The following is a 15,643-nucleotide window of genomic DNA, read 5'->3' as shown; positions in this document are numbered from 1 at the left end:
TTATGCAGGAAAAGTCATCAACTGCCGAGCCGAGAAGTTCGTGACGAATCGAATTTACTGTAAGTTCGCTCATCTCTAGTTAAAACAATACCCATATATTTACATAGCTTTTGTACTACTTTAATAATAATAAAAAATTAATAAATAAATTCAAACTTGGGCTAGTCTGGGTGATCCTGGTGTCTCCCTATTCTGAACCCTACAACTTCTTTATTTTTTATTTTTTTTGTCTTATGTAGGTCTTTTTGAGAGCCCTTTTTTGCTGTTGAGTTTATCAGTACCTCATTTGTGTATATGTGATTAGTTGATTTATTTTTTTTATGCCATTTTTTCTGGGATGGGATGTGATGTGAACAATAATCAGCCACTATTCTTTTGCGTTTACACCATTTAATTGTCACCAAACATGTGTTTTCTATTTGAAAATTGTGAAGTTTGATTAAATTTTTTATTAGGAGTGGGGCATTTTTATATAAAAAAAAGCATTTTTATTTATCTACTTACACTTTTTAGAGTAACTGTCATCAAACCATATTTTCTAAACTAACTCGGAATATATTCCCTAACTACTCCTAACACCCATCCTGCCCTTGCTACTTCCTAACACCCCTCCTGCTTTTAAAAGCTCTGTATCATACCTTTCCCCTTGCTCACATTGTGTGTGTGCTTCTGGCAGGAGAAAATGGATGTTCCCCCAGCAGGTGTGACGTCACTTAAGCCTATGAGAGCTGTGCTTCGCCATGCCCTGCACGCACTTCCTGAGTTTGGTCTCCTGCCAAGCTGGGAGCAGACTAAACGAACGGTTTCTTGCGCAGGTTACAGAACAGAGCCACCTAGTGGCCGTTTATTCAATCACATTAAAAACATATGAAGGTTGAGAATTTTTACAGCAAGTAAATAGCAAAGTGTCTTCCAATTACATAAGAATCAATATATTAAAAGTTTAGTTTGGTGACAGGTACTCTTTAATCATTAGATTGGGACCACTGAATAATGTTATGCTATTGCATAGCATTACTCAGTTTTATCATATTACCTATGCAGACTGTCAGCAGATTGCTGCAGGAACAGCTGAGATTAGGTAAGGGGACCTCCTGCTTTGAAAACTGATTTGACCTTGGCGTATATGGGGAGTCATTTTCATTGATGCTCTTAAGTGCTGTGATCTTGAAAGTCTTTGCATATGACAGTCACCATTTAAGGGGTTAAAGGGGTACTTCGCTGAAAACATCTTATCCTCTGTCCAAAGGATAGTGGATAAGATGTCTAATCGCGGGGGGTCCCGCTGGGACCTCTGGGCTGGAAGCGGCGGCGTCCTTAACACGGAAGCTTAGATAGGGGATAAGATGTTTTCAGTGAACCTGTCATTAGCACAAACTTTTTATATAATGTAGAAAAAAAAACATATGTACAGTAGATTTGTCATAAATAATGGTTAAACTATGTGTATATTTTTGTCCCTGCAGCTGTTGCCAGTGTGCTTCTGTGAGGAGTCCAAATACAGGAAGTGTGGGTGGACGAGCAGGGCTCTGTGCGCGCTGAGGATGAGCAGGGCTCTGTGCGCGCTGAGGATGAGCAGGGCTCTGTGCGCGCTGAGGATGAGCAGGGCTCTGTGCGCGCTGAGGATGAGCAGGGCTCTGTGCGCGCTGAGGATGAGCAGGGCTCTGTGCGCGCTGAGGATGAGCAGGGCTCTGTGCGCGCTGAGGACGAGCAGGGCTCTGTGCGCGCTGAGGACGAGCAGGGCTCTGTGCGCGCTGAGGACGAGCAGGGCTCTGTGCGCGCTGAGGACGAGCAGGGCTCTGTGCGCGCTGAGGACGAGCAGGGCTCTGTGCGCGCTGAGCTCATACAGCAGGATGATTGACAAGCCAGGAGCCTGCACAGAGCCTCGCTTGTCCTGCCCTCACTTCCTGTATTTGGTCTCCTCACAGAGACATACAGGCAATAGCTGTAGGGACTTTTTTTTTAACCCAAAAATATACATATTTTTTTTACCAGTGTATAATACAAATATACATATAATGGTATTATCTACATTATATAAAGAGTGTTTGCTAACAGGTACACTTTATTAGTGGACATCGCTGAGATTGCCAATGTCTCATTGACTGTGAGTGCACTGCTGCTCATAAGAGCTGTGCACGCTTCAGATTGTAAACACTCGAGGGCCTTCTTGCTAGTTCCCAGACCCCACCCAGCTCTATTTGTATGATACTCCTGCTGCTATCTCTATGGGATTAGGATATATAGTAATAATAAACCTCCCCTGAGTGTTCACACTTTGTTTTTAGTCCCCTAATGTTCCCAAAATCAGGGCAAAGTTTATCAATTTTTACCGCAAATGTGCAAATCACTGTGAAAGCGTGAAAAAAAACCAAAAAACCTGCACTTAAATAAGAAACACATAACTGCAGTGTGAACTGACCTCAACCTGCTTAGAAATCTAAGTTCACCTGGCTGAACTCCAGAAGCCTTATTAGATAACCAGGTGTAGTAATAAAATTTCCCAGCATTAGGAAATTACAGTCGGAATTATAAATCAGTATAGCTGCAAACAAATGCATGCCACATAAGACTTAACTAAGATTTAAAGTAAGCACAAGGCATATGCAAGAAACGTACAGAGCCATAATGTCTATTTTTGCAAGAGGTCTTTTACAGGACCTATTGTACTTTTTAATGGAATTTTTTCTTTTGCCATAAAATATACTGCAAAGCAAAATAAAATATTATATATTTGCGGGATGAAATAGAAAAAAGCAGTTGTGAAATTTCGTTGGGCTTTTTTTTTTTTTTTTTTTTTTTTTTTTTATGTGTTTAGTATGCAGGAGAAGTGAGGTGCTAACGTACCATTATAGTGATATGCGCCTTTATATTGTTTTTTTTGTTACTACCAAAACAAAAAAAATACTTAAAGAAAAAAAATGCTTTGCTTTTCCATATTCTGACCCCTATAACTTTAAAAAAAAAAATTTTTTGTCTACACAGCTGTGTGAGGTCGTTTTTTTTTTTGCAAGTGATCTGTACTTTTTGTTTGTAACATGGGATATGGTAATTTATTTGCTTATTTACTTTTGTTTTGCTGGAAAACATGTTGACTGAAAAATAGCAATTCTAACATTGTTTTTTTTTTCTTTTTATCATGTATGATGTTCACTGTGTGAGATATTTTTAGTATTTCAGATATTTCTGCATACTGACATGTCTGGTATGGAGAGGGCTTGGTCTCTGAGCCTGCTCCACAAATCCTTAAAGGGGTACTCCCCTGGAAAACATTTATTTTAAATCAACTGGTGCCAGAAAGTTAAGAAGATTAGTAAATTGCTTCTATTTAAAACATTTTATCTTTTCAGTATTTATCAGCTGCTAGATGCTCCAAAGGAAGTTCTTTTCTTTTTGAATTTCCTTTCTGTCTGCCGACCGTGCTCTCTGCTGACACATCTGTCAATTTTAGGAACTGTCAAGAGCAGGATAGGTTTGCTATGGGGATATGCTCCTACCCTGGACAGTTCCTAAAATGGACAAAGGTGTAAGCAGAGAGCACTGTGGTCAGGCAAAAAAGAACTCCAGAAAGAAATACAGCTTTCTCTGGAGTATACAGCAGCTAGAAAGTACTGGAAGGATTAAAAATGTTTAAATTAATTTACAAAGTAATTTACAAATCTATTTAACTTTCTGGCACCAGTTGATTTATAAAAAAAATTTTTTTCCAGGGGAGTACCCATTTTTAAGGGTACGTTCACACATAAGGGATCCTGCGCAGATTTGATGCACAGGATTTGTAACTGTAGATTAGAAGCTGTGCTCAGTCATTTAGTTTGCATTGAAATCTGCAGATATGCATCAAATCCTGCGCATCAAATCTGCGTACGTAGGTATTTTTAGGGCAAAATGTTTTTTCAAGTCAGCTGGTGTCTGAAAATGATACAGATTTGTAAATTACCCCTGTTTAGGAATTCAGGCCTTTCTTCTAGTACTGCTGCTGTATGCTCTAGAGGATGTTTATTAGTTCTTTCAAGTCTGACAAGGTGAAAAACCCCTAAGGCTAAGTTTCCACTACCACTTTAGTTTTTGAGCCAAAGCCAGAAATGTATTCAAAAGGAATAGGACATATAAAGGAAGGACTTGAACTTCTCCTCCCTTATGGGTCCACTCCTGACTTTGGCTGAAAAACTGCCAGAAAACAAAAGTGGAAACTTAGCCTAATGCTAACACTTTCTGCTCTGGACGCTTTCTGACATGGACAGAGGTGGCAGCAGGGAGAGATAAAGAACTACATGACTTCCTCCAGGACATAACGCAGCTAAGTATTGAAGGTATCGGGAGGCTTGAATATTTTTTTAAGAAGTCCGCCTTGTGCATGGTGCAGCAGGTTCCCATTACAAGCAGTTGGACTACATTTTTTTTTTGTACCGGTAACAAATACGAGATCGGCTACATGGATCAATGCAAGCAATACATAGTTGTAATCAGGATTTCAGTCTCTAGTTTATGATCCCTTCATATACAGTAACATAACTGTTGGGGCAGATTCCCTTTGGTTCATCACTAGTGTTTTTTTTGTTTGTTTTTGTTTAAAGTTTAACGTTGTTTCTTTGTCATAGGTGTCTTTGGAGGACGAGGTAGAGGAATGCCAAGTGGAGGCCGAGGGGGTCAAGATAAAAAGCCAGGACGACAAGCAGGAAAACAATGAACCTGGAGATTGTCATTTTGATTTTGTTTTTTCAAAGCAAATAAATTGGTAACATCTGTTTGGGCAAACCTCACAATGTCAAAGTATATGAAGTCTTAAGCGTGCTCAAAATAATCCCTGGGCCCGATCACAATTTTGATTCTTTTCAACAACCATAGCAGTTTTGATAATCTTTTAGTAAAATATGCCCTCTTTGTGAACATTCAAAAGTAAAAAATCTGTAAACTACCTGCTTTCCTTTTCTATAGAATTGATGAGTCTCGGAGGTTAATACTAGATTTAGTAATTTATATTTCGTAAGCAGGTTAAATAAACTCCTATGATCTGACAGTATCAGGAATAGTGGGGTGCACATCACTTGTAACAACTGTGCTTTTTTTTTTTCTCTTCTACTTATTACATGTACATCACAACAGAATGTGTAAAAAAATATCTTTAACAAAATCACCATCAAGGAAATGGCAGATGAGTCCTATTACTGTGGAACCCAAGTGTAAGGGCCACTTTTCCTTTAAAATACTGACAGGTGATCAAACAACCATAGCACAACAGCAAGGGTAGATACCAATTTAGATGTAAAGGATTAGACCTTTCAGCCCACTCTATAAATAAAGCAAAAACACCATTGCTAAAATAAATAAATATATATAGTGGGCTGAAATGCCTAATCATTTACATCTAAATTGGTGTCTACCGTTGCTATTGTGGTACTACAACTCCTATCGTGCCAAAACATCTTTGTTTGTGAACACAGGAGAGCCACAAGTTTGAGACCACTGGTCTAGATCTTTAGTTTTCTTAAATGCAACTGTGAGCATTTAAAAACCTGCCAGTTGTGAAGTAGTTAAAGTGAGTTCCCAGATGACCTCATAATGTAATCCAATACCCTGTACAATAGGAACAAGGTCTAATTTCACTGATTGGCACCAGCAGTTTGTACCAAAATTAAAACATTGAATGATTCTGTTTTTCTTCTCAAAGTTCATAAATCCATCTCCCTGGAGAGTTCAAGTTCACTGAATAGAGTCCCCCACCAAGAACATGCAAAGCACATTTCTTCACTTGTCTTGATAGGAATGTTCTAAACAAATAAAGGTTGCAGTTCCTAAACTACACGGCTATGTGCTCAAATATTTTGGAATTGTCATGGAAACAGTCGGAGCTAATTTCTTTTTCTCTGTAAAGAAAATGTAATTTTTATCCTTTAAAGGAGCGTATGTGAAACTTTTTTTGTGCTCCTGGTTGCCAAGTACAGCAGTGATGCTTTTCTTTTTATTTTTTTTATTTTTTATAAAAAGGTGTTAAAAATTAAACACATTCACATACTTTGAAAATTCACGCACTGGAATTTCATACAATAGTTTTGTTTAAAATTGTTATTTTTGTAATGCTGAAGACCTGAGTATAGAGGTTAAACGCACTTAACAGTTCTTGGTATATGATTTAAATGTCACAATAAATTTCATGAACAGTGCAAATGTGTCTGGATTATCTTTGGGGAACTTGTAATTCACTGGTACTTAAAAACATTTCAGTAAAGTCTTTCTATACTTAACAGACTATCTTTCATTTTCCCAATGTATTAAAAAAAAAATAATAATAATAATCAAGTGGCAATGCACATTGTGTAGAATAAAATTTTCTGTCTATGGCAGGGGTCTCAAACTCCCGGCCCGTGGAATGAAATTTTGCAGCCTGTACCAGGGATCTGGAATTTGTAATGCTCTTCGCCCCGGACATGCAGTTCCAGGCGCTGGGCAGGAGATTTCTTCATGCATTTAGCCGTGCTTCGGGCAAGCAGGGCTAAATGCCAAAAGACTTCAGACACTTCGGCAAACACTGCTACATGGGACCCGGTGCACATATGACTGGGCAACCAGTCTTGCCCCATCACTAAACTGCTACTTACATCTGCCTGTGGGGACTTCCTGGCAGAGGCGCACGGTGAGTGACGTCATCGCAAGCGCCGCTCAGAGACGCCAATGTCTTGTGCAGCACGTGCGATGATGTCACTTATAGCGCACACCTCCACTAGGAAGTCCCCGCAGGCTAATGTGGGGAATATGTGCTAAGGCTACCTAATGTGGGGAATCTGTACTACCTAATTTTGGGGATCTGTGCTGTGCTACCTAATGTGGGGAATCTGTGCTATGGCTACCTAATGTGGGGAATCTGTGCTACGGCTACCTAATGTGGGGAAACTGCTACCTTCCTAATGTGGGGAAACTGCTGCCTACCTAATGCTCTCCGACCCCGAACCCCCCCCCCCCCCCCCCCCCAGCAGTAACACCCCCACCATTCTTAAGCTCATGCAATTACCACAGGTGGGTAGGGGGAACGGGGGTGGGGTGTTGCTGGTGGATGATGGGGGTGCTACTGCTGGTGGGGGGGTGTTGCTGGTGGATGATGGGGGTGCTACTGCTGGTGGGGGGGTGTTGCTGGTGGAGGCTGGGGGTGCTACTGCTGGTGGGGGGGTGTTGCTGGTGGAGGATGGGGGTGTTGCTGGTGGATGATGGGGGCATTATATGTGAGGGGCGCATGCGGCCCAGCCTCACACAGCCGTTACCTCCAGTGGCCCCCAGATAATTTGAGACCACTGGTCTATGGAATAATAGGGTATTTTCCACCAACAACTATCATTACCTATCTGCAGTTGTGTCTGATCAGTGGGGGGTCCTACTGCTGGGACCCATATTTTATAAAAGGGGGTCCCATGTTCCACTGGCTAAATAGAGCAGCGGCTAGACATGCGTGCTGCTTATCCACTCATCTCTCTGTGGGACAGTTCATCTGTAGCCCATACAAATGATTATAGTACAGGTATATTCATTAACTTACTGTGATGCCTTCATTTTTCTGACTGAGCCCCCCTCCCTCCTCATTTATGATATTCAGAATGCCATGATGGCTTCTCATCCCTTCTCTGCTGATCCTGCCAGATAAAAGAAAAAGTGCTCCATTGTGCATTACCATGAGACTGGGTAAAATGCCAATAGTGAATTTGCACCTTCCATTGTTGATTGACTAAGCACAACTTTGGAATCAGTGTAGAATGATATACTGTTGAATGAAATAGCACTACAATATCACAAAAGACTCCCCTAGAAAAACAATAGGATTTTCTGGCAGGATCAACAGAGCGTTTACTCCAAGAAAGTATGTATAAAAGGTTTATTACCCAGCATGCAATGCATTTCACTGCAACAGCAGCTTTCTCAGGCAAGCTGCTGTTGCAGTGAAACACACTGCATGCTGCGTAATAAACCTTTTATACACACCTTGGAGTAAAGGCTCTGTTGGTGCCTGCCAGAAAATCCTATTGTTTTTCTAGAGGAGTCATTTGTGATATTGTAGTGCACCTCTTTTGGGCCTTACACAGTAAGAGCAGGTAGGCAGGTAAGTTATGTGGGGGATAGGTAAATTCCACAACTAGGTTCCCCCTAAGGTAAGTAGTTAAGTTCCCCCTCCCCTTTTATGCCGTCATAAATAATAAAAATGTATACTTACCTTTACTCTTCTGCCATGCAGAGTGAGGGCCCGTCAACATCATTGCACACACCACAACGTAGAGATGTTGAGCAGCATGCGGTTTCCTGTTATAAGCACAAAGCTGCCTGCAGACAACAAGACTGATAGTGTAAGGAGCCGAATTCTCCTTGTCATATAATTTCTTACTGCTGAAAAGGGGCACCTACACCCTGATAAAAAAAATATGAAAAAACACAGGCCTGGTGGGCCCCTTAGCAGTGGCTATTGTGGTAGTTTTGCCCTTGTTTATAGCTATACCAAATTTTTTGATTTTTACATTGACTATAGTGATTATGAAGTTGTTACACTACTGTGCACAAGGTAGTCATAAAATAATAAATACAGTGCTTTAAAGTGTGTTTCAGTTCTCTTTCTCACCAAGCTTTTTGAGGTCTTATTGGGCCTTGCAGTTCCAGGGAAGACCTTCAATCCACTGGAACTGCAAGGCCCAGTAAGGCCTTGTTCACATCTATGTCTAAGGCTCCGTCTGGGTGCTCTGTCATAGACTCTTTTCAAGGCCAGAAAACTGCAGGAGTTAAATAATAAAAAAAATAACAGACCTGGAAAGACTTTACATGATGAATGGGCTAATCCAGCCCAGAAATAAGTTTCATGTTTTTAATAAAATATCCTAAATAGTATCAGCTTCTTACTTTATCTCACAGCGCTAAGAATCCCAGAACCTTCTTAGTAGGGATCGACCGATTATCGGTTTGGCCAATATTCCCGATTTTGGACATTATCGTATCGGCAATTACCTTGCCGATAATGCCCCGCCCTGGTTTTATAATGACCTGTTCCCGGGGTCTGCGCTACTTCCTGCGGCGTGCTGTGCAGCGCAATGACTAGTGACATCCTCAACGCAACGTCACAGTCAGTGTGCACAGTGACAGATCAGGGCACCGCCGGAGCCAGAAGTAGCGCGGGCCCCGGGAACAGGTAATTATAAAACCGGGGATGGCGGAGGCAATGGGGCAGCGGCGTTGGTTGGACTAGGGAGGACCCCAGGACAGACAGGGGGAGAAAATCGGGCGGCATCGGCGTTCTCTGGCACCCACTTTAAATCATTGATCTGCGGGGGGTGGGTGGGGGTAATAGCCGATAACTTATACCGGAATATTGGTATAAATTATTGGCTATCGGCCTGAAAGGTTGCAGATTATCGGTATCGGCCCTAAAAAAATCTATATCGGTCGATCCCTACTTCTTAGTTACTTGTCACATCTGCCCTGGCATCAATTTAATTGTCTTCAATGATATGCCTCATGTCGTGCATCTCTGTTTGGTTAGTGGGATTTGGGGTAATGCAGTTTTGAAATCTATATAAAAGAGCACTCTTTATCCTGTTTTTCATAAATACTAGCTGAGTACCCGGGGTTGCCTGTTTTTCCTAGTGAGGGGAGGGGGGGGAAGCAAAAAAGAGGAAGCCTATGTCCTCATATTCTGACCTCACATCCCGTCCTCAGGTGGGGCTGAGTTGTGATGAAAATATTGTAAGCCCAAAATAGAAGGGGACGTGGCTCTGTGGAAGTGGGCGTGATTTGCCAGCCAGACCAATGCACAAGAGTGGAAAATAAAGTGTGGCTTTGTGAAATGGGGTATGGTATGCAGGAATGGTGTGGCATGCAAGCCGGACTGACGCACCCACCAGGAGATGGAGTGGAGCTTGTAGAGTAAGGTACCGGAAGCCCCATATACTTGCATAGGACTTGAAACAAAAATCCCATCTGTCACGTAAGGGGGTAGGTTAGGGTTCATTTAACTAGCCTATAATTTTATTTGACATATAAGTAACATGTGACCAAGTATTATCAAAATATTTCCGGCCGTACAGAATTTATGCAGTAACATATATTTCCCGTAGACTTGTATTGGACTTTAAACAAAAACTCTGACCCTTGCAAATAGGGGTGGGTAAGGGTAAATTAACCTATATTTTTTGTTGATATATTAGTAACGTGCATCAGGGAGCCATAGGCGGGCCTAGTCGGTAACTCCCATCACAGGAGTTGTAGTTTTGGAACAGATGGCCTCAAGCTGTTGCTAAACTACAGCTCCCATCACCGGAGTTGTAGTTTAGGGACAGCGAGACACCAGATGGTGCTTAACTGGAGGCTGGCCATTGTTAAATTAAAACTCCCATCATTCCCAAACAGCCAAAGGCTGTCTGGAAATGATGGGGGGGTTGTAGTATAGCAACAGCTGGAGGCTCCCAGGGGAGAGAACCATAAATGTACTAACCAATTTTTTGTGTTTTTTCTTCTTCTCATTTCAGATCCATGTATCTTGTGGACTACGGTTGCTGACCTGCATTTTTTTTTACTTTTAATAAAATGGTTACCGAAGGCTTGTGGGGGAGTGTTGTTTGCAATAAAAGTTTTTAAAACGTGTTGTGTTTTTTAATTTTATTTACAGGCTTAGCAGTGGAAGCTGTTTGATAGACAGAGTCCATTACTAAGCTAGGGCTTAGCATTAGCTCCATTTACAGCTAGCACTAACCCCCAAATATTACCCCGGTACCCACTGCCACAGTAGTGTCGGGAAGAGCCGGTACTAACAGGCCCGGAGTGTAGAAAATGGCATTCCTGGGCCTAAGCGTAACAGGCTGGTGTTATTTAGGCTGGGGAGGGCCAGGAACAATGGTCCTCGCCCACCCTGGTAATGTCAGGGGTACAAAAAGCGTGTGGGGTTTAATTCTCAGCCAGACACAAACCAAGCAGCAACAGCCTAACATTACCAGGGCTTCTCCAGTTTTTAATTATCAGCAAACAAAAATACAGCCTTGCAGCCTCAGTATGTAGACTAACCTAGTAACCAACTGTCTTTAGCACCTGTACTTATTTTGGCCACACTTAAAACCTGATCAGAAAGAGAATGAAAGGCCCCACTACTAAACTGCCTTTCAACCCGTAAAAATCCAGACCTAAAGACTTTACCATAGTCCTCAGCACCTATGGTCTGCTAGGGACACAACTATGCCTGGATTTCTCATATTCCTAACCTTTGTGGAAAGGAGGAAAGGGTTTTGGTAGTCAGTATTTCAGAAGACATAAAGGTATGCAGACAATTTCATAAAGCAGCAAGAAATGCTAGCAGAATGCCTGTGTGGTTAGGGAGATGTTCTCATACTGCTGTACAGAACACTGGTGAGACCTCCCTTGGAGTATTGTTCACAATGCTGGAGGCCGGATCTCCAGAAGGATATAGATACTTTGGAAAAAGTTCAGAGAAGAGCTTGTACATGGACTGCCGGATAAAACTTACCAGGACAGGTAGTAAAGACAAGACAGAGGGGATATGATAGAAACATTTAAATATATAAAGGTAATCAACAAAGTAAAGGAGGAGAGCATAATTAAATGAAGAAAAACTAGCACAAGAGGGCATAGTTTTAACCTCTTCAGGACCCATGACGTATGCATACGTCATGTCTTTTCCTGGTCTCCGCCGCTCACCCGGCGGAGATCGGAAGCGGATCCCTGCTGAAATCCTTCAGCAGGGATCCAGGGCAAACGCCGAGGGGGGCCATGTAGGCCCCCCATGTCGGCGATCGCCGCAAATCGCAAGGGAAATCGCCCTTGCGATCTGCGGCGATACCGGGCTGATCGGGTCTCTGGGACCCAACCGCCCGGTAATTTCGCATGATCCCGGCTGTCGCAGACACCTCCTCCTATTCCCTGCGATCTGTCGGTTAGTTAACCGACCAATCGCAGGAGGGGGGGCGGTTACTTCCTCCCGTCCTGCCCGGCCCCTTGAAGTCCGGAGAGGACGGGAGGAAGACCGGAGGACGGGACGGGGGAGTGCTGGGGACTGGCCCCGGTACTTACCTCGTCCCTGAAGACCCGGATCCCGGCGAGGAAGATGGCGGCAGCGGCGGCGACAACAGGTGAGTAGATCTTCAGCCGCGGTCGGGCCCTTTACAGCAATGCACGTCGCCGTAAAGCGACATGCATTGCTGTATTGGGACCCTATATACTACAACTTCCAGCATGCCCAGACAGCCCTGGGCATGCTGGGAGTTGCAGTTTTGCAACATCTGGAGGTCCACAGTTTGGAGACCACTGTGCCCTTCCAGATGTTGCAAAACTACACATTCTCAGCATGCCCTTACTGTCCAGGCATGCTGGGAGTTGTAGTTCTGTAACATCTGGCCCTTCAGATGTTGCAGAACTACAACTCCCAGCATGCCTGGACAGTTTTGGCATACTGGGAGTTGTAGTTTTGCAACATCTGGAAGGGCACAGATTGGGAACCACTGTATTAGTGGTCTGCAAACTGTAGTCCTCCAGATGTTGCAAACTTCAACTCCAAGCATGCTGGGAGTTGTAGTTCGGCAACATCTGGCTCTAAAGATGTTGCCGAACTACTACTCCCAGCATGCCTGAGAATGTTTGGGAGTTGTGGTTTTGCAACAACAGGAGGCACACTGGTTGGGAAACAACAGAGAGTACACTATGTACATTTGAGGTGATTTGCACAGGGGTGGCTGATTTTTACAGCGGTTTTGACAAACGCAAAAAAAAAAACCCACATGTGACCCAATTTCGGAAACTACACCCCTCACGGAATGTAATGAGGGGTGCAGTGAGAATTTACACCCCACTGGTGTCTGACAGATCTTTGGAACAGTGGGCTGCGCATATTAAAAATTTTGTACAGCCCACTGTTCCAAAGATCTGACAGACACCAGTGGGTTGTAAATGCTCACTGTACCCCTTGTTACATTCCTCAAGGGGTCTAGTTTCCAAAATGGTATGCCATGTGGGGGTTATTTTGCTGTTCTGGCACCTTTGGGGCTTCCTAAATGCGACAAGCCCCCCGAGCAAAATTTGCTCTCAAAAAGCCAAATATGACTCCTTCTCTTCTGAGCATTGTAGTTCGCCCGTAGTGCGCTTTAGGTCAACTTATGGGGTACCTCCATACTCGGAAGAGATGGGGTTACAAATTTTGGGGGGTATTTTCTGCTATTAACCCTTGCAAAAATGTGAAATTTGGGGGGGAAACACACATTTTAGTGAAATTTTTTTTTTGTTTACGTATGCAAAAGTCGTGAAACCCCTGTGGGGTATTAAGGCTCACTTTATTCCTTGTTACGTTCCTCAAGGGGTCTAGTTTCCAAAATGGTATGCCATGTGTTTTTTTTTTCCTGTTCTGGCACCATAGGGGCTTCCTAAATGCAACATGCCCCCCAAAAACCATTTCAGAAAAACGTACGCTCCAAAATCCCCTTGTCGCTCCTTCCCTTCTGAGCCCTCTACTGCGCCCACCGAACACTTTACATAGACATATGAGGTATGTGCTTAGTCGAGAGAAATTGGGCTACAAATAGAAGTATAAATTTTCTCCTTTTACCCCTTGTAAAAATTCAAAAATTGGGTCTACAAGAACATGCGAGTGTAAAAAATGGAAATTGTGAATTTTCTCCTTCACTTTGCTGCTATTCCTGTGAAACACCTAAAGGGTTAAAATGCTGACTGAATGTCATTTTGAATATTTTGGGGGGTGCAGTTTTTATAATGGGGTCATTTGTGGGGTATTTCTAAGATGAAGACCCTTCAAATCCACTTCAAAACTGAACTGGTCCCTGAAAAATTGTGATTTTGGAAATTTTGTGAAAAATTGGAAAATTGCTGCTGAACTTTGAAGCCCTCTGGTGTCTTCCAAAAGTAAAAACACGTCAATTTTATGATGCAAATATAAAGTAGACATATTGTATATGTGAATAAAATAAAATAATATTTGGAATATCCATTTTCATTACAAGCAGAGAGCTTCAAAGTTAGAAAAATGCAAAATTTTCAAATTTTTCATCAAATTTGGGGATTTTTCACCAAGAAAGGATGCAAGTTACCAAAAAATTTTACCACTAAGTTAAAGTAGAATATGTCACGAGAAAACATTCTCGGAATCAGAATGATAACTAAAAGCATTCCAGAGTTATTAATGTTTAAAATGACAGTGGTCAGATGTGCAAAAAATGGCCGGGTCCTAAGGTGTAAAATCGCTGGGTCCTTAAGGGGTTAAATTAGAGGGGCAAAGGTTTATGCAGTAATATCGGGAAGTATAATTTACTGAGAGAGTAGTGAATGCATGGAATAGCCTTCCTGCAGAAGTGATAAATACAGTGAAGGAGTTTAACTTCTTCAGGACACAGGGCGTATGGATAAGCCCTGCATTCCGAGTCCTTAAGGACCGAGGGCGTATCCATACGCCCGTGGGAAATCCGGTCCCCACCGCTAGCCGGTTGGGGACCGGAGCCGGATGCCTGCTGAAATCATTCAGCAGGCACCCTGGCACATCGCCCAGGGGGGTCCTGAGACACCCCCATGTCGGCGATCGGAGAAAATCGCATGTCAATTCAGACATGCGATTTTCTCCAATTCCGGGCTGATCGGGTCTCTAGTGACCCGATCACCCAGAAAATAGGGCTGATCGGAGCTGTCAGCAACAGCCCCGATCAGCCTAAAGGATAGGAGTGAGGTCGCACAGCTGCGATCTCCTCCTATCCCCTGCCATTACTCAGAACGGAGTTCTGACCAATGGCAGCGCAGGACAGGGGGTTGTCATGGCAACCCCCCGTTCTGCCTGCCCCTGGATGTCGAGGGGCTCTGGGAAGAAGATGGAGGCTGTACCTGCAGGAGAAGATGCCTGGGGACCTGGGATCTTCGCTGGAGCCTGCTGGATCTTTGCTCAGGTAGGGAATCGACAGTGGGGGGGGGGGGGAATTGAAAGTGAAAGTAAATCGATCTTTACTGTGGCAACCACTAGGGGGGCCAAACTGCAACTCCCAGCATGCCCAGACAGCCAAAGGCTGTCTGGGAATGCTGGGAGTTGTAGTTTTGCAACATCTGGAGGGTCACAGTTTGGAGACCACTGTTACAGTGGTGCCCAAACAGTAGCCCTCCAGATGTTGCCAAACTACAACTCAGCATGCCTCGACTGCCCAGGCATGCTGGGAGTTGTAGTTCTGTAACATCTGTCCCTTCAGATTTAGCAATTTTCATGACATTTTTGAAAATTACTGCTCTACTTTGAAGATTATTTGGAATATCCATTTTCCTTACAATTAGAGAGCTTCAAAGTTAGAAAAATGCAAAATTTTCATGAAATTTGGGGATTTTTCACCAAAAAAGGATGCAATTAACGCCAAAAATTTACCACCAAAATAAAGTAGAATATGTCACGAAAAAACTGTCTCAGAATCAGAATATTCAGTAAAAGCGTTTTCGCGTTATTAATTCGTAAAGTGACGGTGGTCAGAATTGCGAAAAAGGGCTCAGTCCTTAAGGTGAAAAAGGGCTGCGTCCTTAACCCCTTAAGGACTCAGGGTTTTTCCGTTTTTGCACTTTCGTTTTTTCCTCCTTACCTTTTAAAAATCATAACCCTTTCAATTTTCCACCTAAAAATCCATATTATGGCTTATTT

At 43.0% G+C, this 15,643-nt stretch overlaps 1 protein-coding gene across 4 annotated transcripts in view; it reads left to right on the top strand.

Annotated features, from left to right (window-relative positions):
- Positions 1–10,608, top strand: part of LSM4 (LSM4 homolog, U6 small nuclear RNA and mRNA degradation associated) — a 33,091-nt gene extending 22,483 nt beyond the window's left edge. For 3 of the 4 annotated variants that reach the window (XM_056551966.1, XM_056551968.1, XM_056551972.1), the window contains exon 5: positions 4,602–6,168. In XM_056551966.1, the coding sequence (XP_056407941.1) occupies positions 4,602–4,690 (89 nt within the window). In that variant the 3' untranslated portion in view covers positions 4,691–6,168. Of the gene's footprint in view, positions 1–4,601; positions 6,169–10,495 lie in introns of those variants that run through there. The other variant, XM_056551967.1, reaches the window with a different exon arrangement.
- The last annotated feature ends 5,035 nt before the right edge of the window (positions 10,609–15,643 follow it).

Source organism: Hyla sarda, chromosome 1 (assembly GCF_029499605.1).
Source record: "Hyla sarda isolate aHylSar1 chromosome 1, aHylSar1.hap1, whole genome shotgun sequence".
NCBI classification, from domain to species: domain Eukaryota; kingdom Metazoa; phylum Chordata; class Amphibia; order Anura; family Hylidae; genus Hyla; species Hyla sarda.
The sequence above is the reverse complement of the archived record's forward strand: the minus strand, read 5'-3'. Positions and strand labels throughout refer to the sequence as shown.